Below are 27,535 nucleotides of genomic sequence, written 5' to 3' on the forward strand. Positions count from 1 at the left end.
TGCATTTATCCATTTCTACAGTATTTGTTTTATTCGGTTTATATTGTAACTGTATGACTCATTGCCCTTGATAATTGATAGTATGAAAATGTAATACAAAAATGTATGAAAACAAAACATCTTAATGTGGCCAATAGTACTGGCCAACTGTTGAGAAATGTCACTTAGCCATGTGAACCGTGTGTTCAAAATGTAAACATTGAAATGTATTTTAACATTCAATATGAAAATGCATTATAGTGGTCCAAGACTATTGTGCTTCTACTCTTGTATGGGCTGAGAGCAAAAAGGCTACTAGCTTATGAAAGCCCCAAGAGCTGTTTGGCCCAAGTGGAAGGTGAGTGCTGTCCATGGTGCTGACTTGTGCCTTCGGACTGCAGTAGGCAAGAGGACGTCACTCCTACCCTGGAAATCCAGAGTTCTCGCGAGAGCACAATTTGAATTGTGTCTGCCCGATGCTCTGCCAACGAGCAATGCATGTTACTTTTACCTCAGGCATTGCGGGTAACCAATCAAATCGGTGTATCTGATATATGCCACACACACAAAATGAACATACACAGTCATGTACTTGATGTACACGATCATGTAGATGTTCTTGAAGACTTGTTCACATTTATTGAAGGCATGAAGGCAAAATAACACAATACAGTCATCAAAGTCACCATAGGAAAAGCAGGACAATTTTTCATCATCACCCATTATAAAAGCTAATCTACACCAACTGCTGGAATGTATTTTTTTAAAATCTGCTACTTGTCTCAAGAGAGAAGTTTGTTCATTCTGCTGTTGTGAAGTAAAAAAAGCTCCATCTCACGAGTGATGACTTTACTCCAGAGAGTACGGCATCCAGCGTGAGGCGTGAGAGAATTCCATGTCAGAATGTTTATGTAGCGTAATAACAACTGATAGCAACATCTCAGTGTTGCAAGGTCAGCAATTCTGGCTGAGGCCATTTGATGGATTGCATTTCATTAAGGCACAGTTGACCAGTCACCACAGAGAACCACCACGACTCAAAAGAGACTAACAGCTGGACAGGATCTGTGGACCCGTGATTGCAAAAAAATTAATGATTGGTTGTACATTACGTCACCTTTGCAATGAACATTCAATTAGTGAGTTTCAGGTCTATCCTGGGAAAGTATATTCTAGATATTCAAAAACAATACACAAGCCTGATGGAAAATAGTTCACAACCAACATCACCCTACATTCCTCAAAGTACGACGTGACATATCTCATCTGTATTATGTAACAGCATTGTGACCAAAGAACACTGGAAAACATAAGGTACCCACACACGCACGCACACATACACACAAAAATCCACTACACCTGAACAATAAAATCTACAGCAGACAATTAAATAGGTCATTATTGGAGATGAAAGAGAACAACAAAACCAAAAGATGGGTAAGATGGGTTAGTATTGCAAACGCGTCACACCATCACAACGCAAGTCACCTGAAATAAGCCACTTAAGCCGTCCGGAAGACAGGCGATAGTAAACACTAACCACGACCACAAGAGTCAAAGACCTTCGCAGACACCATTTTAGGGCTGATTATACTTGCTGCTAACCATGCATGTGTTCGCATCAGGGCCCCCATGCGTAGTCAGCGTTTGTTCGGCCGTGCATGTTGATGCCAGGAAAAGTGACCCGTCCGCAAGATGTAATCTTGGGTGCTATCATGCGCTTTGGCTGCGTAGTGCTGCATCAAGTATGTAGACCGGACGCAGCAGGTCCCATACACATACTCTTGGTCTAACAGCGAGTATATCCTAGCCATAATAAGCATGTGTGTGGGTTGAAGGAGATTAATCTATCCTCATTCAACATTCAATTATTAGACCATGGTCTGATAAACTCCATCCATAGAAGGAATCAAGGTCATATTTAAGCTTGTAGGGGGGGAAGGATTGATATTACCCACTTAATGATAGGCAGGAGTTCAATTTGGGCACTTTAAACAGCTGAGGAACTGACACAATGATACAACAAACAATACAGAAAAGTTCCAGTTAATCCCACGAATTAGCAGTATACAACAACCCTCACCCCTTCCAACTCAGAAGACGAGACCAATCATAGCACTCAATACATCCTTAGATAAATAACTTAAAAGTGTTTAACCTCTCCTACAGTCAGTCACCTCACACAAGCTTGTCTTAAAACATTGTGCTTGCCCAAAGTTGACAGCCCTCCCCATTGGTAGCTGGTGGTAGAGAGGAAAGTGGAGTAGGAGGGTAGATTTGGGGAGGCAGTGAGCTGAGCTCACATCATTTTGCAGCAGGAATTGTGCTTGCGTGCCTGAAAGAGAAAGAATCATCACATGGTTAGAACTGTATGTAATGGCCCACAATGCAGTCCACGAGTATAATAATCAGTCTATTGAAAGTAGCCTGGCTCCGCCTTTCTGCGTACTTTCACTCAATTTTCATTTACAAGAGCATGGTAGAACCAGGCTATAATGAAAGTCCCTTTCGTAACAAATTTGGTTCTGTCCTGGGCCAAAGACCTAGCATCACGTACCATCTGACCACTGCCAGCCAAGTCTCTTGCTTGACAGCATTCCAGAATTAACAATCACAGGGTAAATTGCAATAAAACTGACATAAAAGAGATATGAAAGAGATATGAAAGACAAGACACAATGATAAGCCTGATAGCGGTCACCTACTATGCCAAGGGTCACAATTATGTAAACCGTATAACAATAAACCCATATAAACCGTTTTACAGAGGTGACAATTCAGTCCAAGGTCGTGGTGCTCTAGCTGCTCTGTGATCACGCACAACCATCACAGTAGCATAGTATACCGTCTCCCTTATATTAGATTACACTAATGACGTGAGGTGAACATGCATCTGATGCGTGCTACAGAAGACAGTTCACCTACGTATGAATGTGCTGAGCAATCCAGAAGTGAGGAGCAAGCCAGAGGCCTGTGTACTCACGGTCTTGTAGAAGGCTTTGGAAGTGTCTCCCAGGTGCTCCGACCTCTGCACCAGGTCATCCAGCTTCTCTCCCCTCTGCAGCAGAGACTCCATAGTGTTGTGCTGGAAGAGGAAGCGCAGCATGTCAGCTCCAAATTCTGCATGTGTTTAAGTGTGTGTGTGTGTGTGTGTGTGTGTGTGTGTGTGTGTGTGTGTGTGTGTGTGTGTGTGTGTGTGTGTGTGTGTGTGTGTGGTTGGGGCTTCTTGACTCACCAAAATGACTTTGGTCTCTTCAACTTCAGCCTGTGCTCTTGTAAGGGCATCAGCTTCTTTTGGATTCTAAGAAGGGGGAAACACACAAAATAATTACTAACTACTTGCTATTTATACAGCATACACCTCCAAAACATCTTTATGGGATCAAGAAAGCAATCTTCCACAAGGTCTGAATCAAATTATTCAAAGTATCTATCACAACCTGTTATCCTGGCAGAAGGCCATTTGACATGCACATTGTGAACATGCATTGTGTGTGCATCTGTACCTGGTACTTAGCAAGGTAAGAATCCAGTGCAGCATAACGGATTGTATCAGGAGAACCTGTGGTCCACTCTGTGGAGTCTACTTGTCTAGAGAACTCCTCCAGCACCTAGGAACAGCAACACATATTGACTTGAATGATTTAATTGCATGACTTTATGAATATCAATATCAATATCAATATGAAATAGATACAGGTTTTCAAATAACACACCAATTTACCACCTCAAATTATCTGAGGTATTTTCATATGCAATTTTGATCCCTGATTCCAGATTCCTCCAGACTCAGAGTAACAGTAGATGGTCTCAAAAAGTCTCCTATACTGGCCCCAGCCATGGCGCAACTGGCTGGGGCACCTGCACTGTACACCTGCGACCCGGGTTCGATTCCTGCCCCGTGGTCCTCTCCGGATCCCACCCCAACTCTCTCTCCCACTCACTTCCTGTCACTCTCTACTATACTGTCCTATCTGATTAAAGGCATAAAAGCCCAAACATATACTTTAAAAAACCCAAAAGTCTCTTATACACACCTTGTCTATAAGTGAGAAGGCAACCCGCTGTGGATACTCGCTGTCAGCGACCACCACAGCGCTGAGACCATCATCCCGCACACAGGCATGACACATGTACTCTGAGGATTTAACGTCAGGAAAACACTGCGATCAGAAAGTGCAGGTAAACCACAGCATCCAGATCTAAAGTTTCTACAAGGCGCAACCTACTCACCTTTTTCTTTGACTGAAGACCGACTGCCACATGCAGAGCGCTCAACAATCAAAGAACAAGTGAAGGCCATGAACTCTTGTACACTGCAAGACACAATACAACAGTTAGGCTAAACGATGATTTGGGAATTTAAACGCAAATAGTGAACATTAGCCTACAAAAGTACACAAAAGTACAAAAGTAAGAGGGCACAGGTAGTGGGGAGGGCTCACCTTGATCTTTGAAAGAAACTAAATGATGACAAATCATATGCAGCTTTTAAGAGGTTGGTCCTCGTTGCTCCTTTACAGAGCACCCCAATGCTGTAGAGCTTCATGTTGTTGTTGATGTCGTGACTGAATGTCAAGAGGGAGAATGTGTTGTAAAACGTCGCATGTGTAAAGTTATGTAAACTGCACATAGTATATTCTAAATGGGTTAATTAAGTACATTCAAAGCATCTTTGTAAAACATTTTTGTACTGACAAAGTACAATAAAGTGAACAGGGTTAGGCTACTCGTTGAAGCTAAACAGCTATCGCGCTAGTTTAGTTGCGAAAAGGGCGTGTTTAGCGAATTCACCGATGCAAGTATTTCGTTAGCAGATATGATCTGATGACTTTACAAACTGGAAAGTGTGTAAGCAACGTTACTCACCGTTGACGTTTATTTCACTACTTATGTATCTACTTAATGACAGCCATACGTGCCATACGTACACTGCTAGCTAACTTCCTTTTTCCTTTAGTCACCATGGCAATGAAGTCCTACAATAAATGTTGCCCGGGTAGAAACGTGTATAATAATAAATATTTCCGGCATAAGATGACGAACAAATTCACTCACACAATTTTCCATATGACGTTTTTATTTACATTCGTGTAGTAATTTCACAAGTACAAAGCACAGTTCATTCATCTAGTGCTGAATATCAGAGGGTTTAACAGCTATCAGGCTACACGTTCATTTACAAGTCAATAAATAAAATGGTCAATCAATTATTACACAAGTTCAGCAAAAAGATCAGCTGAGGATATAATCAAAGTCTTAAATAACCTTTATAACACCTCTGATATAATACAGTATATTATTCTTCCTCCTCTTCTTTCTATCTATGGTAACTGTTCATCTCAGAACTTCAAGTCTCATCACCTATCAGCGCTTCCAAAAGGCCAACAACTTTCCTATCCAAACGTAGCCTATTCCAGTGTTAATGGATCATTGAATAAAATATGTTAATAAATGTAAGTGTTTAAAATGTGGTAAGTGTTTAAAATGTAAACAGGACCCTTTGTAAATCATGAGGTGTTTGAAATATTTGATGTAGGAACCTAGCCTATGTACATGCTCATAGACACTGAGATCAAAAGCTTCGGTGACAGGATATGACAATCATGAGGGAGTTCTGTGGAAGAGCTACCCAGTGTTTTACACTTTGATGATTATACAATCTCTGTGTATGGTGAGTTGCCCCAGAGGTAATGATGTCCACTGTTTACACTGAGAGCCTTGCGCTTCCAACTAATTCTTCCATCTGGAGAGAGATCTAAGAGAAGACGTGCATGAGCTGTAGCTAACAATGTAGTCCAGCTGTCCCGCAGTCCGAATTCTTCCTCCACTTGACACCCAGAGGGTACCATCAGCATCCCCTAGTGGGTCAACATGCAAGCGGCCATCTTGCAAGCTACTGCAGAGATCAGTGCAGCACCTCGTCCACTTCCTTCCTCAGACTGGATGAAAGTGATGTCACAGCTTGGCGTGAGTTCCCGCACAATCGTGTGAAACCTTTCTTGGAAACTAGGCAGAGGGGAAGAACAACAAAAACATGTTTAGTCTCCCTGTTGGGGCCTTTTCCCCCCTTCCAAGCCATTGCAAAGTACCATACAATCCGCCACACTGGCATAACCCTTTCTCCTTACCGAGGGTGGAGTTTGTAGACGGACCCGTCCACGCCCACAGTGATCTTGAGCGCCTCCTGGCTGCGGCGCTCCCGCATGCGATTGATGACACCAGCCAGTCCGGCCGCACACATATGGGCAGCCCGCGTGGAGACCCGTTCACACACTAGACGCACAATGTCACAGTCCATCTCAGATGGCAGGACCCCGAGCGTGCTCAGGATATTGAAGATCTGTTTCCTGTCTCCTGAGTCACTGTAAGTTGGGATACAAACACAGTTATTAGTGAATAATATGATTCATTGAAAATATTTAGTAGATATATGAACACCAAGTGTATGTCAACAATATGCAATCTAAAGGTTAAATGTTGAATGCATTATATTTACGGTAAATAAATGAGTAAATAGTTAGTCATATAAATAGTAAGTGTTACATGATTACACATTGCTGTTTAATCTCGTCTGAACATTGTAAGAACTACAATGGTATGGATCAGGTCTGTGATCAATGGTCAGCTCCATAGTGATCTCAGGTCAGGGGGCACGTCACGCTGTGATTCTGACTCACCTCTCAATCTGCGACACAAATCGTGTCTCAAAGCTCCCTCTGGTCTTGAGGATGTCAGAAGCCTCGCCGTTAAACAGCAGGTCCTCGTTGATCAACTTCAGCAACACCAGGCGCACCAGCTCACCCATGTACTTGCCACTGATCAGCTTCTCATACCTGGAGAGGTGGGAAAACAAATGAAAGGGGAATGAGAATTAATGTCCAAGGGGAATTCATGTCCAAGATTATGTCTTGGACATTTAGGCGGCCACATAAAAATACATATCTGCCCAAAAGGACAAAGGAAATATGTATATCACATACAGTACAAACATAGGTACTTTCTACATATTCTGTTGTGACATTCAAGTAAATGCAACACATGTCACACCCCTTTATGTCCTGATGAATGGAGGATGATGATCGGAGGTGGGGTGCATCTTTTTGCTAACTCTCTCTGAAAGACGCAATCTACCCCTTCTTTGAGTGGAATTTTATAATGAATGAATGGTAAATGGTAAATGGACTGCATTTATATAGCGCTTTTATTGGCTTCTGCAAGCACCCAAAGCGCTTTACACATCATGCCTCACATTCACCCATTCACACCGATGGCGGATGCTGCCATGCAAGTCGCCAACCCGCTCATCGGGAGCACTGGGGTTAGGTGTCTTGCTCAAGGACACTTCGACAGGTTCAGGAGGAGTTGGGCTCGAACCAGCAACCTTCCAGTTACTGGACGACTCCTCTACCTCCTGAGCCACTGCTGAAGAGGACAAAAGGCTCCTGTTAAGTGATGGGACACCATATCTCCACAACGCATCTGAGAGGGAAATTTGGAGACTGGATTGATCGGGAAAGAGTGTGACGCACGACACACACCCCAAGCAGCTTGTAACAGCTGAAGATAATGGGTGAGTGGGAGAAAGAGAGAGAGAGAGAGAGAGAGAGAGAGAGAGAGAGAGAAAAGAGAACAAAAGAAGTTGAGGAGGACAGACAGAATTCAAGTGAATTTCCCAGAGGAGCTGAGCTTGTTGGCTCACAGTAAACAGCCATTAGAGGCTCCCAGCTAATGAGAGCAGGCCATTAATTCCCCTCTCTGTGTCCAGCAGCTGACGTGGCCCCGTGCTCCGGTCGGCCGTCTCACAGAAAAACAAGCCGGTCGCCTAGAGACCACACAAGAGTCTCGGCTTATCATCAGGTGAGGACCTCATGAAGACACGAGGCCTCGCAGAAACGGAGAGCGAGAGAGAGAGAAAGAGGGAGTGGCCGAGAGATAAACGGGGATGTAGAGAGGGAGAGAAAAGGCTATAGCTACTGCGTACATCATTACCGTGTTGATTCTAGCAGCAGAAGTGTGACCATAAAACGTGTGTGTGTAGGTCCATCAGACTAATCAGCTGACGTTTAATGTGCACACACGCACGTGTGCACGTCATAGCGCAGCAATTTCCTTGCAAGGGTGTTTACACGAGTCAACAGCATTTGACATATAGCCTAGTCTGTGTCTGTGTAGACTTAAAAGGATGCAATTAGGTGAAAAATATTCATCCCTAATGTTACAGAGATTCTGGTCAGGGTCACCATAAATGTCATTGCAGCTTGCACTGTCAGCTGCATACAACAAACAGCATCTAGAATATCAAGACCATGGATCAACAGTAGGCTAGTGGTTGCAAATGGACCTTGATCTTGCTTGGTGGATTGGGATGGGGATTGGGAAGACTATCAATAGGCTTACGTAGCCTACGTTTCTATAATTCATACCAATTCTTGCACCTCTGGTTAAGTGGCAATTTTATTTATTGACTTTATATCTGTGCACTGCTTAACACTGATTAAATTCAGTCTAATCTAATCCAATCTGATCTAATCTGATCAATCTACTCTGATCTAATGTCATAAAAAATATCATAGTTCAGTGCTTTAAAATGAGAAGGACTTACAGCTGCTGGCCAGGGTTGAGAGAGGTTTCGTCCACCACCCGATCGTATTCCAGTCGGAACTCCTCCAGCTCGCCGTTGGCCCCGAACGCACCCCACTCCGTGTTCACGCACATGCGGCCCTCCTCCCCCTCCACCAGCTCCACCGTCCGCATCTCCTCCATGTAACACGCGTTACAGCCTGTGCCTGAGAATTACCATGGAGAGAGAGAGAGAGAGAGAGAGAGAGAGAAGGAAAAAGAGAAAGATGGAACAAGGGAAATGGAGTTGGAGAGGAGGAAAGAAGGAAGAGAGAAAAAGAGGGAGAGATCAGAAGTATCCGAAGATGAATCTGTCAGCTTTCTATATCTTGTTTCTGTCATTCCCTTCATTCCCTTGTTATCTGTGCTGTGAACATGAACTCCAGTGCATCCACTTACCAACAATCATGCCCACTTCACAGCTGTGGTCTTCATAGTAACAGGAAATCATGGTGGCTACGGTGTCATTCACCATGGCAACCACGTCCATTTCAAAGTCCTGTGAAGAAAGCGAGTCAGTTTAGATAAGAACCTCAACGTCTGTCTTTGAGAAAACAAAAGAAGGAAAATGGTTTTACGTCATTATTTTATAGGTTTGCTTTTGGTGTAACTGTTTTGTGTGGAAGTGTACATACCCCTCTTCTCTTGATGGCGTCTCTCAGTAACCCCACAACATTGTTCCCCTCAGCCCCAGAGGCTTTGAAGCCTTTGGTCCAGTTCAATAGAATGCCCTAACATATGCACACATAAATACAGTCAGTTCTCTGTGCCACTTGAAGGTGTGAAATATCAGTAAATCAATTGACCAGCCAATAACAACTGGGCATAAAAAAAATCAGTGAAATTTAGAAATCTTGCAACTGCAACTTTTCCCTCTCCCTAGCACACAGCACAGTCTAGAGACAACACAAAAGGTGTTTTTAAACGATTTGGCATCGTGTTCGAGTGCCTTTACCTTATCAAGGTCCTCATGCCGCACCGGGAAAGAGAAGGTGAATCCAAGAGGAAGCTTCTTATGTTTGATTCGGTGTTTGTCCAGAAAGTCAGAGATGCACTCAGCAATGTAGTCAAACAGCTGTGTGAGATGGGGAACCAAAGTTAGACCGTTACTGTGAACCTGAGGTTTTCTTGTTCAAGTCAGCCATAGGCTGATGATGTACGATGGGACTTTAGGTGGATGATCTGCAAATGTTTTTCTTGCTACACATTTCAATGATCAATCAAGAGGTTGGCCTACCATGCAGTCAGCTGTATTTAAAACAGAACTGACCCATTCAGTACGGATCAAGCAGTTTTTGAACAGATGCACAACACTGTAAGGACTTCTTTTGTAAAGTATATATTTGTTTGGCCTTTTATGCCTTTTTGCTCAGACTACAGATCACAGTATAGAGAGTGCAAGGGGGTGAGAGAGATTTGGGCACTTGAAGCCGGATGTGCCCGTCCCTGCCAGCCTGTGCCAGGGCTTCCTGTGGGTGGGTGGGTGCAGCGCTCACCATCTCAGCGGTCCCCGTCATGGCGTCCTGGGGGATGGAGTACATGTGGTGCTTGGTCTCCACCTTCCAGCCCTTCTCCTCATCCTCGCCCACCTTCACCAGCATCACACGGAAGTTGGTGCCTCCCAGGTCCAGAGCCAGGAAGTCGCCCACCTCTGAGGGTCAGGTTACAGTTATAGCATTTAGAGGATGGCAACATGATAGCTAGTCAGAGTTAAGCTAAAATACAAGTTTAAAATTGATCCAGGAGGGTTTTTTTCCCCAATCTGAGGCTTCTTAAGGCTCACATTTAGGCAAAAACAAATGTAAGACTATTTTGGTTGCCTGTTCACACCCTTCCCACCGAGACACATTTATGATTTATGTTACATATGGGCTTATCTTAAGTGGTACAAGTGTGTGTTAACAGTTCTAGTTATATAGGGACCCAAATTACAGTTTCTCAGATTACTTTTTCACCTATCTAAAAAAAAGATAAAAGATAGGTACCTGAGCCCTCCGGGGTGGAGCGGACGTAGGTGGGCAGCATTTTGACGCTGGCCTCGTTGTGCGTCTCCAGACGTAGGCCTCGCTCCATCTCCTGCTGCATCCGCTTCATCACCTCTCGCAACTGCTCCTTCTTCAGCTGGAACTCCGACAGGATCTGGTCCACCTGGAGAAAACGAGAGAGAGAAAGAGAGAGAGAGAGAGAGAGAGAGAGAGAGAAGGAAGAGAGAGAGAGAAGGGAGAGAGAGAAACAGCAAGAGAGACAGAAATAGAAAGCATGAGGAAACGTGAGATATGAAAGGAGAAAAAGGGAGAGAGTGAGGGAAATGGAGAGAGAGAGATAGTGGGTTAAGAGAGGAAAGATAGGCTTTTTGTCTTTCATAATTTTGTCTTCCTTACTCTTGAAATGTTTATATTCTTGAATATTATATTATTGTAGTTCTTGTATTGGTGCATCATGCCCTGCGTTTGTAAATTTAATTTATGGTCAATCGGGAGTCCAAAAGTCTTTTTGAAGGAAACAGCTTTCGATGGTTTCATTTACTAATTTTTCATCTGACCATAAGTTGTTTTTCTTCATCACAAAGGCTTAACAGAGTTTTGAATATCACGTCCAATGTGAATATAAAAATATAAAAATGTTGCCCTTTCTTGTCTTCTGACTTCAATATGAAAATCTCGGTACAAAAACCGAATGAAACAAATACAGTAGCTTTGCTCCTTACCATAAGAACTCTCTCCAGAATAGATTTGTGTTGGCAAGGCATCCCCAGTGGCTGCTCTCGATATGTTCTGACACAGAGCATCTTTGCAACGTTTCTAAAGGTCTGTGTGTGTGTGTGTGTGTGTGTGCCCGTCTGAAAGCTCTCGAGTGAGTATGTGTGTGTGTTCATGTGTGGACAGACCAGCTGTTTATATACTCTCAATGAGGGGGTTGGCCTGTAGGTGGTCTGCACTCTGTACTCACAGATGACCCCTCCCAACATGAACACATTAATGCCCACAAATACACGTTCACACACTCACTATCTCTCTCTCTCTCTCTCTCTCTCTCTCCCTCTAACACACACACACACACACACACATACACACACACACACACGTCACTGAGTCACCTGATAATGGATCCATTGACGGTCAAGGACACAACATAATAGCAGGTTACTCAGGTTACTCTCCTTAATGGCTGTGATGTAGTCAGTTTTATACCACCTCATATTCACAGTTCAAGGACAACAAAGTGTGATTTGAGTAATGTGTGTGTGTGTGTGCGTGTGCCTGTGCACGTTTAACTGTGTAGGTGTGCTTGTGTATGTGTGTGTGTGTGTGTGTGGGGGGGGGGGGTTGCTTTTGAAAGTGGTTGGTTTTGATAATCTGGGACTTGATTTAGCAGAGGTGGGAGTAAGTCACACATTGGCACATCACATGCAAGTCTCAAGTCCAAACCATCAAGTCTTGGGTATGTTGACGTTCCACGTCACTGTGGTGAAAATCGAGCAAGCCAAGTCAAGTCTCTGATATAAATCAAGTAAGTGTAACCCGTGTTGTGTTGAATGGCACGCTTCAGCCTGCTATAGCTCTCTCACTAGCACAACTCTCAACGGCATCTGGCGGGAGTTTTACATTACATGCACATAACGTCCACACTCGGCCAGACTCAAACCATTTTTGGCTTTGCAATGTTTGTAAACCCTGAAGCTGTTTTTTTTTTTTTTTTTCATTTCACCTGAATGCAGTAGGGCTACTTTGCTAAACAATAAACCCCAAGGTGTTGTAGGTTCTAGTGATTTTAGAACACATAATGTAAGAGGCACTGTTATTCACAACGCAAAGAAGAGTAAACAGAGAGGATCCCATTTAAACTGCATGGTTGTGTCTCTACTGCATACTGGCCGGGTTTGCACACAATCTCAACGTCTGAAAGCTATATTGGCATTTCTTTTAGAAAGTCAAGTCCTTTCCAGTCATTTGACTCAGGTCTAACTCAAGTCTAAAGTCATGAGTGTGTAGTCAAAGTCAAGTCAGGTCTTTTATCAATGTTTGTGTCTCAAAATGTCAAAAAAGTCATGTCATTCCACTCCCCCATCCCCGTGGTTTAGAACTCGGCTTTGCCTTAAATGAAAATGTTGGGTGGAAGCACTTCTTTGAAATCAAAGAGTAGTTACTGTAGGTAATAAAAAATCTGTATCTAAAAATAACTGACTTGTGTTCCTAACCCTTCTAAATATAGACTTCATCCTGCTAAAAATAGTTTGTTTACCTGGCAAATGTGCCCCAATTGAGCTTTGCTTATCAGTAATGTTTACATTTGGAGACCTTCAACATTGCCCCAAAATGTGTGTCACTGTGATGAAACACAAAGGATCAGTCCTTCTCTTATACTGTAGCATGCTGTTGATGGACTGAGCAAAAAGTCATGAAAGTCAAAAGATATGATATAGACAAACAAATGTTTCCCTCATGCCACTGAAAGATGCTGGACAACAGAATGACCCCATAACCTTCCTCTCTCTGCCCTGAGCAACGTGGAGGTTGAGTTTACAGCATCTTATCAGCTCAAACACTGGTTTATAATTAAACATGACCCTCTCTCTCTCAGGCCATGCGGCCACTCTCCTCATGATGCAACACTGAGTCATGTGTTCACCAGAGAAAAAAAAAGAAAGAAAAGTAGATTGAATATATAAGGATGTCCAATTGCGCCTTTCAAAAAAGAAACTGGGAATTGTGTTAAAGCAACACTTATGTGGTTCTTTTTCCTGAGAACAGCTGCAAAGTCATTTGGATGCTTCATTGACATGCAATATGGAGAATGGAGTCTCTGGCATTGCCAGTGTGCACCAGGAACCCCTGGTTTTGCACCATATAACATTGCTGCTACAGGTATAGGAGCACAACCTGTTTAATCAGTTGTAGATGAATTGGGCACTCCCTTAGCACAACGTACCCAGTATATTGAACATTCATGAAAAGGGGAATTCCTGCATGTTATGGTTAATTCCCCACGATTAGTTCACAATAGCTCTTTTAAAAAACAGACTTCAAATGAGAGGGTGTTTTGGGAAGATGACATTTGGCATGACAGAGAGGAGAGAGAAATATAAAAGAAAGATAATTTGCAAAATCCTGTGCCCCTGTCAGGCTCTGTGTAGTCCTGGCAGAATTGCCCACGTGTCAAGGGGCGTGGATGGGTATTTAAGGGGCTCTACACACTCTTTTTGGGCACTACAGTATCTTTGATTTTGGGCACTGGTTGCCATTGAGGCATATTCTCTGTCACACATATCTTTTATCTCTCTCCCTCTTTCTTTCTTATTGACACAGGCATCACATGCATACATTTCATTTATCTTTCTTTCCCCTTGATATTTGATTGCAAATATTTATTATCTTTGATTACTTTAAATAGAATACTTTTGGGTTAACCTTACAGTATTTCTGTTGGCTGCCTCCATTTTATGTTGTGGTTAAGAGCCAGCCAATACACATCAGTAGAGTCTGAGTGTGCACTTGGACTATTTGTAAACCGTCATATCACCTATAAAACCTCTCTCTCTCTCTCTCTCTCTCTCTCTGCTTAACTGACATTAAGTGCTGTTCCAATGTGTATCATGGTGCATCAATAAAATAAAAAGCAAACAAAAACAAATATTGTGTAAAAGTAAACACTATTGCTTTTACATGCGCCACTACATTGCAGTTATCTACGAGATTAATGACTAAGGGTGCCTAATCATATTTCAGCCTGATTGAGTTCCTTATCTGTTAAAACACTGTACAGGAGTAGCTTCTGCCAGTTACTGGAAAGTCGAGATAAGATAAGGTTCTTCTATCTTTTATTAACTTATGGTTATGGTTATGGTTTTAGCATTTAACACAAATTGAAAAGTTGCCAGCGTTGCCATCACTCAACAAATACATAAGCCATTGCTTATCATATGATATAACTTAGGTCACACGTAGACAGCATGACATGAAACAAGACACGTTTCATGAAATAAACACATGAAATAACCTTTCTGTAATCTTGTTTTCCTTTATCTGAAAAGCCCACTTTTTTTTTTTTTTTTTTTTTTTAAGTATATGTTAAAATTACATACTAAAGGACAACTTAGCTCAGGGTCAACAACATTTTGAATACATTTCAACATAGCAACTTCAAACAGATTTCAGCTATTTAAAAAAGAAAAAAAAAAGCAAACAGGCAACAAACATCTGTCTTTCAACAGGCCAGCCACGCAATTGTGTGTTGAAATTGATGCAAAATGTACTTTCCCTGAGCACACTCAGCAGATGTGTCATTTACAACACATCACTTTTTAGAGTGCAGTATTTCTTGTTTCCTTGGACCTCAGAATGATCCAGAACAGAATATATTTATTTGTCATCATGAAGCACATACGTCTAACCAAACACCCTCCAAAGTCAACACATATTGTCTGTTACTGTTTTTCTTCCTGGTTATTTACTGGTGAGCTTTCTGGTTTTAGAAACCTACTTGAAAGCAGTGTATGAAAGTTCAGATACGTCATATCCTCTCAGCATTATGCAATCGTTCCCTCATTCTCTGTTATATTCATTCATTAATGTCTTCCTGAATATTTGGGTGGAGGGTGGGGTGGGGGTGGGGGTTGAGGGGAGCAACTCCAAATCGACAGATTTTTTGTTCATGTCAATAAATACTTTTTGGAGGCTGTGTTCAAAAACAAAATATGCTGCATAGATTCACAGAAGAACATTGATCTGTATTAAGGACAGGGAAATTAAGTGAAGAAGGATGAGAATCACAGCTGTTCTGTCCTGCACACTGTCCTTGGATGCAATATTTTTTTGGACTTGCTCCTTATCTTGTGAGGCTATGTCTACTCTTTTATGCATTCAAAAACGACAGACGTTTAACTCAGCATGCAGGTTGATCACAAATACAATGCTTTTGTGAAATACAAATGCCTTATAATCTCATTTACAGTGCTAGATACCATATGTTACACAATACAATATTATGTGTTGTACACATGTTAATCCAAACGCATAGCTAAAAAACACCATGTGCCGTGTGAAAGCGATCACTTCTAATTTTGCTTCGTTACCTTTTCCTTGGTGTGCGGATCCATCCCACATCTCTCTCCGGTCATGTATGCTAACTACTGAAGAAGACGTAGCCTTTTATGAACAAGCAGTGCAAATGTTTTGAGACAATTTGTTCTTGTTTCAATTTGAAAATCAAGTCACTCCTCCTCTGTGATTTGTAACTGGATATTCAAATGGCTTTATTTGTCCATCTTTTTTTATTATGCTTGTTACAGTCAGCAAATGACTAGTTTTATGGACAGCAAGCCATCCCGGTCATTTTCCCAGCACTTTATGGTTAGAAGTGCACTTACAAAAAACCTTATGGGGCCAACATCATTGCAATTCTTTCATTTTCAACTTTAGCAGGCGATGTTGAACAATCCTTTTAAACAATCCTTTGCCAATAAACCAGTGTTTGCTTCCAAAAAGGCTGTATCATACAGGCCTGTGAAGAGGGCTCTTCTGTCTAGTTGTTTTTAAACGTACATCTCCACAGGGTCCATGTAGATCATCTTGCGTCAACAACAGGTGTTCTTTTCAGGGTCTGCTCAAACACCATATTGCACAGTGGCACCGTCGCCAACCTCAGCAGTCTTCTGTACAGTGTGTCCTGAAATAATCCCGCAGCTATAATCCATCCACCAAATGTTTCCTTTTGCCAAGATCGGTATTCCTTTTCTTCTTTGGGTTCTTTTACTTTTCATAAAGACACCAGCTCTGACAGTAACTATGGAAACCAAACACTTCCACCCATGTTTGAAGTAACTCAAATACACACATGTAAGCATAGGCTACACACCTGGCCAGATCCACACAATCTCACCGCACACAGGTGGTGTGGGGCTACGCAGTGGTCTCCATGCCAACGCTCTCCAAAGGCGCTGTCCTGGAAATCTCTCAATACAGCTGTGGTATGGAAAATACTTAACAGGCCGTGGGTTAAGTGGCCAGGGGGAAATTGTTAAATGGGGCAAAATTACTTGAGAAAACACTGAATGAGTAGCCTACAGCCATGCCACTTGCATGAAGAAATTTGATTGGCCCACAGCTCCACCAATCATAGGCATCAGAAAAGTGCCCGATGACAAGCAGAGGCCTAAGCATGCAAGGCACCTTCAGGAATTTCTCAGACCAAATGAATGAGGACTGGAATGGATAGATCAGATGACCAATATCACTGTTTCTGCAGTGATGTTGATGCAACTGTAATGAGTTTTTTTTGTGTGTAATCTACCAGTGAGTTATCTGCTGTAAAGTGATTTTACATCTGATATCTGTTGTAAAGTGACATTGCCATCTTTTATTTTTTACATTTTAGCAAGTTTTCTGATCTGGAAGACATGGCCAAGCAGGGTATCCTGAGCTAGTGGGTATGGCAAGTACACTTATGCATCCTTCATGTGACCATATGGCAACAAAATGATTTTGAAGATGATTAAAAATAGGAGACATAAAGTGAAACACTGGTGCATAACTATTTCAAACCAAACAGATTAAACCTCTCACTCTACCCGCCGGAACCAAGTGGAGTATTTTAAATTAAATCATTATCTCGCTTGAGTTGAACTTCAATCTCATCTGTCTGAAGATATCTCAAATTTCAGCTATGCATTAAATGTTGATGCCAATTATTCATTTGCTAATTTTGTTAGTCTGGTTGTTGGTTGGTTACAAAACAGATTGAAAACCCTGAAAGACACAAAATGGAACTTTTCATCCCCCATAGATCCAGTCCTCTTGGCTTATATCCCCCTCTACTGTCTCGGCACACGAGATGAATAATGATGCATTCACTCTCTGAGCACTGTTCTCGAACAGTCACAGCACCAGGTCACCATGTCCTGATAGGATGATGAGCACGAGTTGCCAGCATGTGGGTGTTTTCAATTCTGTATAACAAAAGTCAGGGATTCCCTAATATCAATGGGAAACTGAAATGGGAACAGCAAACTGCCGAGTAGCAACATTATTCCAAAAGCTGCTATTTGTAGCCTATTATCAGCTTTTAGGGTTGTCTTCATACTTCATACACACACACACACACACACACACACACACACACACACACACACACACACACACACACTCAAAACTCTACCACACCTTCCCCGACTGTTTCCTTCTCATTGGAATCTGACCACTTAGGTTCTTATCACGGGCCCCCAGCACACACAGGTCTCAGATGGCCATGTAAGGGACTGTGCTAGCCAGCAGCATCTTTTTATAGGGAGGGTAGGAGATAAGGGGCCCCATACATATAACACTAATCAGCCAGGCTAGTGTCCTGGGCACACACAGATACACTCACAGCACCCACACACAGACACCGGGGCCACTCAAACAGCAACCAACATGGTGAGTAAAGAAAATGATATTGAATATTTTATTTTCTCAAGATTATGTTGCGTTTAATTGTGTAATTTGGTTAAACACAAACATGTATTTGTATACACTACTCAACAAAAGTGAGGGATATTGGCTTTCGGGTTAAATTTCAGGATTAATCTAAACCTCACTTTTACAGGTGAACTTAATGTTACCTTCTCTAAACTTTTAAATGTGCGTGTCCAAAAGTTCAATATTTTAGTACTTTCTGTCCTGACACAATACATTTCACCCGAAAGTCAGAAATCCCTGACTTTTTTTGTTAGTGTATACAGTAGTAGTTAGTTAGTTAGTTAGTAGTGTAAACGATAGCTAATGGCAGTCTAGGACTAAGTTAAAGCCAAATACTCAAATGTGTTGATGAGTTAAATTGGGAGAAATGAATGTGAAAGAAGTACATTAATGGCAAACCACCACACGCGTTTTAGCATGTCAAATTTGAGACCAGTTTGGTTAGAAACAACTGGAAAACAATTAAATGAAAGGAGATAAGATTCAAATAAGGAAGTAAAAGAACAAATATATGTATATCTTTACAGAAACCATATTACATCAGAAAATTCCGATAACAATTCAGTTTAATGCATGTAAATAATAATTTGCTAGATGTGGGAATAACTGAAAGTTCTTGTTTTCATGTTTCCATTGAATGACACCTGACCTGGCTCCATATGAAGCTCAGCCACGGAAATAGAAAAACTTTTATCTTGATTTGTCTTCCACCAGGCCAGTAAGAAAGCAGCAGCCAAGAGAGGCAAGACTGCTCAGAGAGGCTCTTCCAACGTGTTCTCCATGTTTGAGCAGTCCCAGATACAGGAGTTCAAGGAGGTACAGTTATAAAACATCCAACATCTTTTATTCAGAACAGGCACTGTGATGGATTTTTTTTCTACTGCTCAGTGAAACTACCTTGTGGGTATCTCCTGACTTGGCACGCAATCCATTAAATTAGAAAATTCTGTCAACCTACTGTAATGATATTTCAATGTACATTTTTATAAGTAGAGGAAAGGATTTTGTCATTACTATCCAACGGCAAAAAGCCATGAAACTGAACATATTATTTTGAACTTTATTTCCAAAGGCCTTTGGTTGCATTGATCAGGATCGAGATGGTGTCATTAAAAAACAGGACTTGAAGGAAACCTATTCACAACTGGGTAATGTTTGATGGCCAATATACCAATGTGTGTGTGTGTGTGTGTGTGTGTGTGTGTGTGTGTGTGTGTGTGTGTGCGCACTTGTGCATGCCTGCATAAGTGCTGATGGTTAGTGCTGCTGTTGCTCTCTGCAGGGAAGCTGAATGTACCAGATGAGGAATTGGAGGCCATGTTGGCAGAGGGAAAAGGCCCTATCAACTTCACCGTGTTCCTCACTCTCTTTGGAGAGAAACTTAATGGTAAGAACTTTATCAACACATACTAAATTTGACTGAAAAAATCAACAACTGTGTTGCTGTAATAAGGAATTTATTCTACTGTGCATGTTGAAGAAAAGATAGGGCTAAAGCTTTACAACATGTAACATATTCTTTTCAAATATAATATATTCTCTGTTTCTTGATAACTAATTCTCTTCAAATCAGGAACGGACCCAGAGGAGACCATTCTCAATGCCTTCAAACTGTTTGACCCCAATGGGACAGGATTTGTCAACAAGGAAGAGTAAGTTACCGCGATTACAATAGGAGGTGGGGAGAGAGAGAGAGAGAGAGAGAGAGAGTGAGAGTGACTGTGAGTTTGTTGGAAAGGGGGGGGGGTATTCATAATAAATCTATATATAATACTGTAAGTCAGCAAAAGAGGCATATTTACAGAACACACATTTGTTTGTGTGTGCAGGTTCAAAAGGCTTCTTATGAATCAAGCAGACAAATTCAACACAGAGGAAGTAAGTCTAAATAAATCCTATATGAAATAATTACATTCGGAGCACTTCATAGCTTTACAGCATACAATATCATTTGGAACTCCTTAACGGTTTTTAAAACTCTCCTCTAGGTGGAACAAGCTTTCTCTGTGGCACCAATTGATGTGAGCGGCAACATTGACTACAAGTCCCTTTGTTACATCATCACGCATGGTGACGAGAAGGAGGAGTCGTAATAAGTCTGTCAGTCTTCAGATTAATCTGTGTGAAAACCTCAAGGGTCCCCTGTTCCACAACTTTGTAGGTGTACTGTAAGACATGTTTTGAGGCTTAGTGTCCAATGTCTGTCTGATTTTATGGTGAAAATGTTTCGATATATATTTCTGAGATACATGTTACATCCCATTCATTGAATACATCCAAAGCATTTGCAATATTACTAAAGTCTGATGTGTTTTCTCTTCTCTATTCTTTCTAATTACATACTCAAATACAGTGGGGCTGGGGGCGCTGTGGCGCAACAGGCTACAGCGCTCGTGCCATGTACGGGCCCGAGTGCCCATGGGGACCCAGCTTCACGTCCGACCTGCGGTCATTTCCCAATCCCACCCCATCTCTCTCTCCCAATTGTTTCCTGTCTCTCTCCACGGTCCTATACAAATAGGGCTAGCCTGGCTATTACCAGACTAAGCTCAATATTTTACGATTGAACATTAGTCTGGGGAGTCTGAGCTGTATTTCTACCGCATAAGAGGCATGATCGATGGCCATAGTACAATACAGGCGGAGGTCTGCACTTTCGGAGTGCTTTTCTAGTTGTTTATTGTTACCCTGTGATTATGACCTTGATTTGGTCTATTCCACATGTTTATTTCCTTCTCTTGAACTCTTACATTCTCTATATTTTGGGGCAGCCATGGCCTACTGGTTAGGGCGTCGAGCTTATAACCGGAGGGTTGCCGATTTGTTCCCGACTAGACCACGGCTGAAGTGCCTTTGAGCAAGGCACCTAACCCCTCACTGCTCCCCGAGTGCTGCTGGTTGGGCAGGCAGCTCACTGCTCTGGGTTAGTGTTTGTTTCAACTCACTGTGTGTGTTCACTAATTTGGTTAAATTGGGTTAAATGCAGAGACTGAATTCCCTCACGGGATCAAAAAAGTATATACCTATACAGTACTTACATGCTGTGATGCAAAATACAAATGTTAAAATCAGTCTTGTTTAGACTCTTCATATCACTGAGATATTAGTGTTACAGATTGTTTGAAATGTTCTGTTTTCTTTCAGAACGAGGAAATGTGTTGTTCTGTGATAATGGGGAACCTGAGGTGCGTTCAAACTCAGCAAACATTTGCAAACGTTTAAGAAGATCATTTACGGGTGTAAACATTCCATTGTAACGGTAATTGCATTGTTACCTTCTGTCAAACTCACGTCCAGCTCCACTGTATGTTTGCAGAGAACTACAGTACATCCGCACACTGTTTGATTGTTTGCAAACATTCACTAATTTTATTCACTCCCTCTTTGAATAGAATAGAATAGAATAGATATATACTTTTTTGATCCTGTGAGGGAAATTTGTTTCTCTGCATTTAACCCAATTTAACCGAATTAGTGAACACACACAGCACACACACAGTGAGGTGAATCACACACTAACCCAGAGCAGTGAGCTGCCTGCCCAACCAGAGGCGCTCGGGGAGCAGTGAGGGGTTAGGTGCCTTGCTCAAGGGCACTTCAGCCGTGGTGGACTGGTCGGGGATCGAACCGGCAACCCTCCGGTTACAAGCCCGAAGCCCTAACCAGTACACCTCGGCTGCCCTTTGTTCTTTAGACAGTGGGTTAATGGCCCTTGAAAATAAAGTTAAAAATAAAGCTCATTAGCTTCTACCAGAAATCCTCAACCTACCTGTAGAGTCACTGTGTCTTCTGTCTGGGACAGGGGCGTAGCCAGAGGGGTGGCTCCAGGTGGCACAGGCCACCCTTGAGATTAAAGAGTCACTTCACCCCATAACTCCACCCACTTCACATTTCTGAAAACGGCTTTCAAAATGGGCGAGACGTTCTGAAATTTGGAGAGAGAGTGCAGCACTGTTGCAACCAATCAACCATGGTGATTTCGTGTCAATCTGGGAATGAGTGCTGCAGACATGGCTTATCACAGGTAGGCTAATCAGGACAGCAGGTGTTGGGGCGTTTCAGTCCTAATTTGTAACGACCCGGTGACGTAGTGTCGGACTAGAAGTGCAGGACAACGTCAGCATTCCAATAGTATTTTGGACCAACATGCCATGGCATGTTTTCAAACGGTAGTATGCGCGAGAGAGCAATATCTCCAATACAAAATAAGACGAAATGTTACTTTTGTCGAGAAACACGATTTTTGTCAATATTAACCCTGGTAATAGTACAGTTCACCACTTATGAGTATTTTCAATCAATCAACAGCTCAAAAAAACTATTTTAGGGTGCAGTGACCCTTTAAATCGACCAGTTGGCTGCAACCCTGAATATTTGAAGTAAGATAGAATATGGATTAACTTAAATTGAGGACAAAATAAGACAGAAGCCCTAGTGTGTGGGGTGCACATGAGAACATAACACCATCCAAACTAAAATGCCTCATGGAAACAAGGCACCCCTGCCGAAGACAACCTGTCAAGTACTTGAAAGGTAACATCAACAGTTGAAGACTTCACTAATGTAATGGCAAACATCTGCATTTTCCAAACAAGTTGGCTAGGCATTTTGCGTGTCTTACAATGTCGGCTAGTTCACCATATTTGTTGGCTTGAACGCTAATATATTGGTCGCAACTTTATGATTGTGTAAAATTGTTGGTTCCCAAACCAGACCAGTTAAAGGGATATTCCGCCATTTTTGGAAATAAGCTCATTTCCCACCTCCTCTCGAGCAAAACAATCGATATTTACCTTTTTCCTGTTCATCCAGCCATTCTGTGAGTCTGACGATACAACTTCTAGCTTCAGCCTAGCATAGATCATTGAATCAGATTAGACCGTTAGCTTCTCGCCTGCTAGCACCATAGTTACAAGTGACTAAGATTTCTGGTAATTTTCCCATTTAAAACGTGTCTCTTCTCAAGTTAGAAAGTGCAATAAGACCAACTGAAAATGAAACCTGCCGTTTTTCTAGGCTGATTTGACACGGAACTACAATCTCATCTGGCGTAATAATCAAGGCAAATTGCAGAGATTGAGAACGTGACGTAAAACGCAACGCATTTTGGGAATCGGTGGCCCAAAACTTAAGCTGTTTTACTGACGTGCGGGAACAACGAAGTGCAGTTTTCGAAATGCCGTTTACCTACTGTGTTATTAAATTCAATAGAGTAACATGAAGCTTATCTTTTATCGTTTTCCAGCGTGGAAAAAATTATAGTACACGCTGTTGTGTTGTCCAATAAAGAAACTGATGTCTTCTTTTATTTTGTTTATTGTCAACTGTATTGTCACACGTGTTATACTCATGTTCTATCACATCTCTACTCTCCTGCTTCCGTAGTAGGCGTGTCCTTAACTATACTACATTTTCCTCCCTTTGTAGTTTTTTTTTTTTCTAACACTACAAAATACATGTAACTCTAACATTGTAGTATCAACCTTTTAACCTGTTGTCTTAAAGTAAAATCTCACATTCTTAATGTTTCAAATCAAATCTTCCATTTCTTTTACTTTAACATAAGTATTCTATATCATAAACATAAACAGAAATACATCTCTTCTGTATTATCAAAGACAATTTTCACATTCTGAAGCGGGCTGGTTTCTTGACAACCCTTCCTGATCTGGTGGTTGGTTGATCTGGTGGTTGAGGTTCTGGTGGTACAATCACAGTGTCTTCAGGAATCTCTACCGCAGGCAGGTGCTGTGTTTGTGATGTATCCTCAGGCTCTCTCATGCCCAGGTTTGGTATCACTGGTTCAGGGATGTTATACTCCAGTGGCAAGGGTGCATGTCGGAGGTGCTTGACATTCCTTATCACGAGAGTTCCATTTTCAGTATTGACCAGTTCAAAAGAAGTGTCAGAAGTATTTCTTAGTATGACATAGCGAGCATCTTTGTATTTTGCATCTAGTTTGCTGTTCTCCAAGCTTGCAATGTGTACAATGTCTCCTATTTTGAAATTATGTTCTTTTGCTCCATGTTTCTTATCTGCATATTCTTTCATTTTGCTTTTGTATTCATCATGATGCTTTCTGATAACGCATTCCTCATTTTCTTCCTTCTCCAAGGTTGGTAGTTTTGTGCGCATATCCCTTCCAAAGATAAGGTAGGCTGGAGTTTCACCTGATGCTCTGTGGGTAGTTGCGCGATAAGCCATGAGAATCTTTGGCAGTTCCTCTTTCCAGTTCTTTCCCTCACATTTGGCTGCCCTGAAGGCCTTTTTCAGGTATCGATGGAAACGTTCTATTTTGCCATTACTCTTAGGGTAGTAGGGAGACGCCTTGATGTGTTTGATTCCACAAGCTTTAAGAAAAACTTCAAAAAGATTTGCCACAAATTGTCTGCCATTATCAGTCACGACCTCTAAAGGGTATCCAAAGCGTGCAAAGATTTTCATCAGTTCACCGATGACAGTTTGTGATGATATGTCTGACAAAACTACCGCTTCAGGATAAGACGTATAGTAATCAATGACAGTCAGTATGTACTGGGTGCCTATCGGACCAACGAGATCTATACCTAACTTTGTCCAAGGCTTTGGAGGTAACTCAAGCGGTTGGAGTGGCTGATCTTCATGTAGTGGTTGATTCAGAACGCAAGCATTGCAATTCCTGATCATCCTCTCTATATCAATGTCCATATGTGGCCAATAGAATTTGTGTCTCAAAAATTGTTTTGTTCTCACTACACCTTGATGTGTTTCATGTGCTATGTTCATTGCATGTTTTGTTTTACCTTTCGGCAGCACAATCCTGTGCGCTCTCAGGATCAATCCGTTGTGTGTTGATAACTCGTCTGAGCATCTTCTATAAGGTTGCATTTCCTCAGTCACCTGTGTTGGCCACTGTCCCGTTTCTATGATTGAAATGAGTCGTTGTAGTAGGTCATCCTCTTGTGTGTCTTTTCTGATGTCATCGAGTGTCATGGCTGGTACTTCACTTGTGATGACGGAAAGTACTCTGTCCATATATGTGTCAACATATTCATTGTCTTCTGTTACAGACAAAGGCAGTCTTGAGAGAGAATCCGCCACATTACACTTTCCTGCTATATGTTCAATTGTGTATTCAAAAGGGTGCAGTCTCATCCCAAGTCTCTGAATTCGTGGTGGTAACATTGTTGCTTTTTCTGGATTAAACATATAAATCAAAGGTTTGTGATCTGTCTGTAAAGTAAACTTGCTTCCCCATAAGTATGTTCGAAAGTGTTCTACAGCCCAGACGCATCCTAGAGCCTCCCGTTCTATTTGCGAATAGCGTCTCTCTGTGGCGGTCAGTGAGCGGCTAGCATAAGCAACCGGTTTGTTCTGACCATTTGACTGTTTCTGAAGCAGTACAGCTCCTAATCCTATTGGACTAGCATCAGAGATCACAGTAGTTGGTGCATCTAGCTTGAAGTAGGCTAAGCATGGTTGCCTTACCATTGCCCTTTTCATGTCAGAAAATGACTTTTCAGTCTCTTTTGTCCATTGCCATTCTTGACCTTTTCTTGTCAGTCTCCTAAGTGGCTCTGATAGGTTGGCATAGTTTGGAATGAACTTCATCAAAAATCCACATGTGCCTAAGAATGAACGGAGTTGTGCAACATTCTCAGGTCTGGGTGCTTTGCTTATGGCCTCTACTTTCTTTGGATCCGGTTTTATTCCTTCTCCTGAAATGACATGTCCTAGTATTTCAATCTGTTTCAATCCCAGCACACATTTGTCCTTGTTAAGCGTCAATCCTCTCTCTTGGAATCTTTGAAATACTTTTCTCAGTCTCTCTTCCAGCTGATTTTCATCATCTGCATACAGAACCATATCATCCATGTAGCATACAATTCCAGGCATTCCACTTATCAAAGAGTCCATAGCCTTCTGATAGGCTTCAGGTGCTGATGACAATCCGAATGGTACCTTTTTGTATCTGTAACAGCCTCTGTGTGTAATGAACGTTGTCAGCTTTCTTGATTCTGGGTCTAACTCAATTTGCCAAAAACCTTTCCTAGCATCAAGTTTTGCGTATACTTTAGATCCTTGAACTGCTTGCAAAATACTGTCAACAGTTGGTACGGGATGCCTTTCTCGAATGACAGCCTTGTTTGCCTCTCTGAGGTCTACGCATAGCCTCATCTCTGCTGTGTCTTTCTTTGGTGTGAGCAGTAAATTTGACACCCATTCAGATCCTTCATTAACTTCTTCTATGATATCCTGCTCAAGCATTTTGTCTAATTCCTGATTCACAGCTTCTTTCATGTGATATGGAATTTGTCTCAGTTTCTGTGCTACGGGTGGTACTGATGTATCCACAGTTACTTTGTGTGTGTAGCCATTCACTTTTCCTAGTCCTTTAAAAAGTCCTTCATATTCTTTGAGCAGATTCTGAAATCTCTCTGCTGAATGTTCTATTGCTTTGACTGTTTCTTTCCTGTTCAATATTTTCAGTGAGAAGCTAGACATCCTTCCTAACAATGCTTCTACATTGCCTCTGATCACATAGACTTCATCTTTTATTTTACTGTCCTTCCAGCGAAGACCTGCTTCAAAGAAACCAATGCATGGTAAAGGTGTTTTCTGTCCATATGCATAAAACTTCTTCGTTGTTGGTTTCAGCTTTGTGTTTCTTTTGAACAGTCTATTGTAAAGACCATCTCCTATGAAGTTTCTGCTACTTCCTGTGTCAATTATCATTTTCACTTTTTGATCATTTATCTGGATTGTCTCTTTGCCTTCAGGATTTATTGAATAAACAAATTCATCTGAGTCATCTGATGTCTGCTCATTCACTACTCTAACAGGTTTTTCTGATTTCCCTTGCTGTGTGTCAGTTTTGCTTTTACTGCTTTCTTTTTCTCCTGTTGAGCTGTTCTTCTTTCTACAAACTCTGGCATAATGACCAATCTTCTTGCAGTACAGGCATTTAGCTGTTCTAGCTCCACATTCATCTGCTTTATGGGAAGACAGTCCGCATCTATGACATGTAGGACCGCTTTCATCATTATCTGCGTCTGTTCCACGTCCTCTCCCCTTCTTTTCGTAGGCATAGCGCGGTGCGCGGCTGCTCCTATTGAAGTTCACGTGACTATCACTCTGTTTGCTTTCGGACAGACTGGACAGTGCCTTAGCTTCGGCCTGTGCAGCTTCAAAAACTCTCGCTACCGTTAGCGTTCTATCCAAAGTGAGCCCTTCTTCCTGTAGCAATTTATCACGCAGTCTTTTATTGACACATTTCTCAACGATTTGGTCACGTATCATATCAGGCTCAAGTGCCGCGAAGTCACACGATCTAGCCAGTTCTCTCAATGCATTCACATACGCATCAATGGTCTCTTCCTGACTTTGTGTTCTTTGTCTGAATTTATGCCTTTCCAAAACTACATTCCTCCGAGGGGTGAAGTAGGTATCTAGAGCGCGCACTGCTTGTGCATATGTTCCTTTCACACCTGGCAGATTTGCAA

At 41.9% G+C, this 27,535-nt stretch overlaps 3 protein-coding genes across 3 annotated transcripts; 1 reads left to right on the forward strand and 2 right to left on the reverse strand.

Moving 5' to 3' along the window:
• Positions 1–603: 603 nt before the first annotated feature.
• LOC134088527 (synaptobrevin homolog YKT6-like) lies at positions 604–4,928 on the reverse strand. Its single transcript, XM_062542517.1, has 8 exons — positions 4,849–4,928; positions 4,425–4,547; positions 4,213–4,295; positions 4,017–4,117; positions 3,486–3,590; positions 3,215–3,280; positions 2,963–3,064; positions 604–2,314 (listed from the first exon to the last, which is right to left on the reverse strand). The coding sequence occupies exons 2-8, from the start codon at positions 4,526–4,528 to the stop codon at positions 2,279–2,281; spliced, it is 597 nt and encodes a 198-aa protein (XP_062398501.1). The 5' UTR covers positions 4,529–4,547; positions 4,849–4,928; the 3' UTR covers positions 604–2,278.
• A 132-nt stretch (positions 4,929–5,060) lies between these two features.
• LOC134088529 (hexokinase-4-like) lies at positions 5,061–11,425 on the reverse strand. The gene is made up of 10 exons (XM_062542519.1): positions 11,309–11,425; positions 10,587–10,749; positions 10,098–10,252; positions 9,557–9,676; positions 9,237–9,332; positions 9,001–9,100; positions 8,585–8,768; positions 6,660–6,815; positions 6,111–6,344; positions 5,061–5,988 (listed from the first exon to the last, which is right to left on the reverse strand). Exons 1-10 carry the CDS (start codon positions 11,387–11,389, stop codon positions 5,841–5,843), a joined length of 1,437 nt encoding a protein of 478 aa, XP_062398503.1. The 5' UTR covers positions 11,390–11,425; the 3' UTR covers positions 5,061–5,840.
• Positions 11,426–17,917: 6,492 nt separating this feature from the next.
• LOC134088528 (myosin regulatory light chain 2, atrial isoform-like) lies at positions 17,918–20,354 on the forward strand. The gene is made up of 7 exons (XM_062542518.1): positions 17,918–18,011; positions 18,768–18,869; positions 19,126–19,201; positions 19,336–19,440; positions 19,627–19,705; positions 19,883–19,931; positions 20,042–20,354. Exons 1-7 carry the CDS (start codon positions 18,009–18,011, stop codon positions 20,144–20,146), a joined length of 519 nt encoding a protein of 172 aa, XP_062398502.1. The 5' UTR covers positions 17,918–18,008; the 3' UTR covers positions 20,147–20,354.
• The last annotated feature ends 7,181 nt before the right edge of the window (positions 20,355–27,535 follow it).

Source organism: Sardina pilchardus, chromosome 8 (assembly GCF_963854185.1).
Source record: "Sardina pilchardus chromosome 8, fSarPil1.1, whole genome shotgun sequence".
Lineage (NCBI taxonomy): Eukaryota > Metazoa > Chordata > Actinopteri > Clupeiformes > Clupeidae > Sardina > Sardina pilchardus.

Coding starts and splice junctions, on each gene's coding strand:
- LOC134088529 (XM_062542519.1), bottom strand. CDS start 11,389: ATGCTCTGTGTCAGAACATATCGAGAGCAGCCACTGGGGATGCCTTGC. Junction 10,253..10,586: donor CTCCACCCCGGAGGGCTCAG/GTACCTATCTTT, acceptor CCTGACCCTCAG/AGGTGGGCGACTTCCTGGCT. Junction 8,769..9,000: donor TGAAGTGGGCATGATTGTTG/GTAAGTGGATGC, acceptor GGTAATTCTCAG/GCACAGGCTGTAACGCGTGT.
- LOC134088528 (XM_062542518.1), top strand. Junction 18,870..19,125: donor AGATACAGGAGTTCAAGGAG/GTACAGTTATAA, acceptor TTATTTCCAAAG/GCCTTTGGTTGCATTGATCA. Junction 19,706..19,882: donor GGATTTGTCAACAAGGAAGA/GTAAGTTACCGC, acceptor TTGTGTGTGCAG/GTTCAAAAGGCTTCTTATGA.
- LOC134088527 (XM_062542517.1), bottom strand. CDS start 4,528: ATGAAGCTCTACAGCATTGGGGTGCTCTGTAAAGGAGCAACGAGGACC. Junction 3,065..3,214: donor AAGAGACCAAAGTCATTTTG/GTGAGTCAAGAA, acceptor TTCCTCTTCCAG/CACAACACTATGGAGTCTCT. Junction 2,315..2,962: donor CCAAAGCCTTCTACAAGACC/GTGAGTACACAG, acceptor TTTCTCTTTCAG/GCACGCAAGCACAATTCCTG.